At 42.2% G+C, this 3,284-nt stretch overlaps 1 protein-coding gene and 1 long non-coding RNA gene across 46 annotated transcripts in view; one reads left to right on the forward strand and one right to left on the reverse strand.

Annotated features, from left to right (window-relative positions):
• The window catches only part of LOC116670945 (ankyrin-3), a 152,702-nt gene that overhangs the window by 59,510 nt on the left and 89,908 nt on the right, over window positions 1-3,284 (reverse strand). For 42 of the 45 annotated variants that reach the window (XM_032501675.1, XM_032501672.1, XM_032501676.1 and 39 more), the window contains 4 exons: window positions 3,147-3,245; window positions 2,429-2,626; window positions 455-553; window positions 160-258 (listed from right to left, as the gene is read on the reverse strand). In XM_032501675.1, the coding sequence (XP_032357566.1) occupies window positions 160-258; window positions 455-553; window positions 2,429-2,626; window positions 3,147-3,245 (495 nt within the window). The remainder of the gene's footprint in view (window positions 1-159; window positions 259-454; window positions 554-2,428; window positions 2,627-3,146; window positions 3,246-3,284) is intronic. The other 3 variants (XM_032501702.1, XM_032501701.1, XM_032501694.1) reach the window with 1 other exon arrangement.
• LOC116670977 (uncharacterized) overlaps window positions 1-3,284 on the forward strand; it is a 27,648-nt gene that overhangs the window by 22,549 nt on the left and 1,815 nt on the right. The gene's annotated exons all lie outside the window — the stretch shown is intronic.

Raw genomic sequence — 3,284 nt, forward strand, 5'->3', positions numbered from 1 at the left:
GAGAGAGGGAGAGAGAGAGAGAGAGGGAGAGAGGGAGAGAGAGAGGGAGAGAGAGAGAGTTTCGGTGCATCAATGCTCACATTTCCCCACGGAAATGAATAAAGTATCTTCTACCTATCTAAGAAACTTTCGATTCAACTCACTTTAACGGCCTCTTACCTTTGCAGCAGCATGCGGTGACGCTCCCTGGTTGAGCAAGAGCAGCGCCACCTTCTGGTTATCGTAGTGTGCTGCCACATGCAGTGGAGTTAGTCCACTCTGAACATACACACACAAGGATTGTTAGGTGGTGATATGCATACAGAACAGTGCAGTGTGGAGATACAGAGAATACTGTGGAAGCTTTGACTGTAGTTATAAAACAAACATATGGGAGTTGCAGTTATTTAATGTACCCTTCGTGTGGGAGTTGTTTTTTTCCCTCTTAAAACCATCACTCTCTCAAATGCTTTACCTTCCCAGCAGCATCAGACGGAGCATTTTTCTGCAGCAGCAGGTTGGCGACCTCGATCTTCCCGTACTTTGCAGCTACATGTAAAGGAGTGAAGCCCTTCTGCAGAGACACACAACAGCAGGAAAATGACACGAAACCAAATGTATTACAGAATCTAATACTACCGTAGTTTAAAACACTACGTGCAGCTCTCTTGTGACTTATTTTCTTTACATGGCTGCTCCACAGAACCATATGTGTTCAATCATTTATAATTGAGTCATTTGTAGGGTTATGTCATGACAAAACATGGGGAACTGATTATTTGCTGCTTAAAAAAGGATGAAAATAAAAAAAGATTTGGGGTGTGGAAATGAGTGGTGTGTGTTACATCACATTCTTCAGCTATGAGGCAATACAAATCCATGAACCCACTCTGACCAGATAGACCCAGTTCTGTGTGTATAGTGTACGAGGTGACAGTTAGTTATGGGACTTGACCGAATCCAGACTGGTTTCCTGGTTCAAGGTCCCTGAACAACATGAATATGGGAGTGGTGGATGAATGACAATGTTTTATGACAATTTTATGTAATTTCTAAACTGTATGTTTTTCTAATGTATTTATTTTCTGGCCCTCTTTTGACCACGCTGAAATGTTTGGACAGTTACCCACATTTGTGCCCCAGCTATCCTTTAATGTGAAACTGAGTAATCTATGACATTCACTGAGCTGTATTGGTGATCAATAGGAAATGGAACAATGCTCTGGCTACAACATTGGCCTCTAACTAGAATTGGGCTGAAATATGCCTGAGGCAATGGCTAATTGTTCACATTAACCACAATCCCATTATACACTACATTAATGCGTTTGGTTTGTTTTGTGTCACATTGCACCTTCAAGGCGGCAGGGAGGGATTTAATCAAAATACAATCTATGAAGTTGATTGTGTGTATAATAGGACTTCATTAACATTTTAAACTGTTTTACAGTCATTATAGATGGCTTGCGCTGTATCCAGCTATGGTATCGTAGTTTGCATCACTTCGAGCCATGCTAGCAGCATCTCGGTCCACTCCTCCAGAGGCACAGCATTTCATACAGACATTCATGGTTTCCAGAGAACTTGAATACTATTCCAATATTAATTATTTTTGCATGCTAACATGCTAAACTAAGACGATGAATAAAAATATACCTGTAGACCCGGCTTTTTTAATTTCATCCAATCATAAGCAGCCGTTCACTAAAACACTCAACAGTTAATGATTTGACAAAAAAGAAAAATACAGGAATGACGTCTGTGATTCTTTGGCCAAATTACCTCCGGCCAAGGAGGTCATGTTTTTGGTTTGGTTTGTCTGTCCGAACCCATTAAGCCCATTTAATTCTGGAGCGGACACCAAATCACGGGGCAAATGCACAAATCATTTTTGACTTTATTATAGATAGGGCATTTGGCCTTGGGGCAGTTCTGCGCTCTCGGACTGCCCTTCTAGTTTCACTTCAATGGGTCCTGGCTTAAAAAAGGACCTCAAGTAATTTAAGAATACACAAGCAGAGTCTGCCCCTTTCTTCGTTTTGTCAATATCCAGTCATGGCTGCAAAATTGCCTGGAAACATCTGGAAACCTCTTGACTGCATTTAGAGTTTGAGGACTTTCCTCAGTGGTGAAACTGTCGCCATTAAACGCTCAATTGCAATTTGAATTGATGTTATGAAATGAATAATGCACAAAGACAACCTCTCTAGAAACAATGTTGTTCAGTCTCTAGAGAAGTTATTCTGACCCACGGTCAACTGTGTCTGATGTATGATGAAGTTTCTTTCTTTTTTTTGACCAGTATGTATCTAGTCAGTCGCTCCATGTATATGTGCCGCAGTTACAGTAATCCTCTTCTTTTTTTCTTTTTGAAACATATGCTATTGTCAACGTTCAGCTGGCAAAACAACCCATGTCCTGGAAATTCTGTCTCCACATTCAGATTTACCTTGGTAATGATGCCCAGACTAGCTCCTTGATCCAGTAGCCCTGAAGCCACGTCTCTGTGTCCCTCCCTGGCGGCCAGGTGTAAAGGTGTGTATCCGGAGTTGGTGGTGGCATCTGGGCATGCTCCGTTTGCCAGCAGCTGTTGGACGATGTCTTGCTTACCAAGACGGCTTGAGATGTGCAGCGGAGTCTGCTCGTCCTGGTGACCACAACCAAACAGACATTTGAGTTTTGTATTAAAAATCAATTTACAATATTCACAGAACTATGAATTAAAAATGTATCTGATATAATGACTATTGGCTTTGCTAAGTGTCATTTAAAGCAGGAGACGGCATATTAATTCTGCCGTTTGTTAGCCTGTTCCAGAAAACTGCTGATCCCAGCTTGAAGAGTCAAACCTCTTCTTACAGAATAGGCGAATCCTGAAAAAAAACTAAAGGCACATGTTTGTTGCATGAACATTAATACAAATACAACAAAATAGCCCCCCCCCTCCAAAGCATTATTTTCGAGAGGAATTGAGCTGCACTGTCATCACTCAGTAATTAGACAGAACCACACATTCAGGCACACGTTGAGTGACAATATCTTGACTTTGCCTCGCACCAACATGCGAAAACAAACACACAAAACAGTTGGGTGGCTGCCATTGTATGGCTTTCAATGTGTTTTCTATTGAAAAGGAAGCTTTTTGTCTGCAGTCACACGTGGTCTACCTTGGCCTTGGCATCGACACGTGCTCCATTCTGGATCAGATATCGGACCACGTTCGTCTGTCCGGCTCTCGCTGCCATGTGGAGCGCCGTCTCCCCCCTCTGCAACACACACACACACACACACACACACACACACAC

The sequence above is a fragment of the Etheostoma spectabile genome, chromosome 21 (genome assembly GCF_008692095.1).
Source record: "Etheostoma spectabile isolate EspeVRDwgs_2016 chromosome 21, UIUC_Espe_1.0, whole genome shotgun sequence".
Taxonomy (NCBI): Eukaryota; Metazoa; Chordata; class Actinopteri; order Perciformes; family Percidae; genus Etheostoma; species Etheostoma spectabile.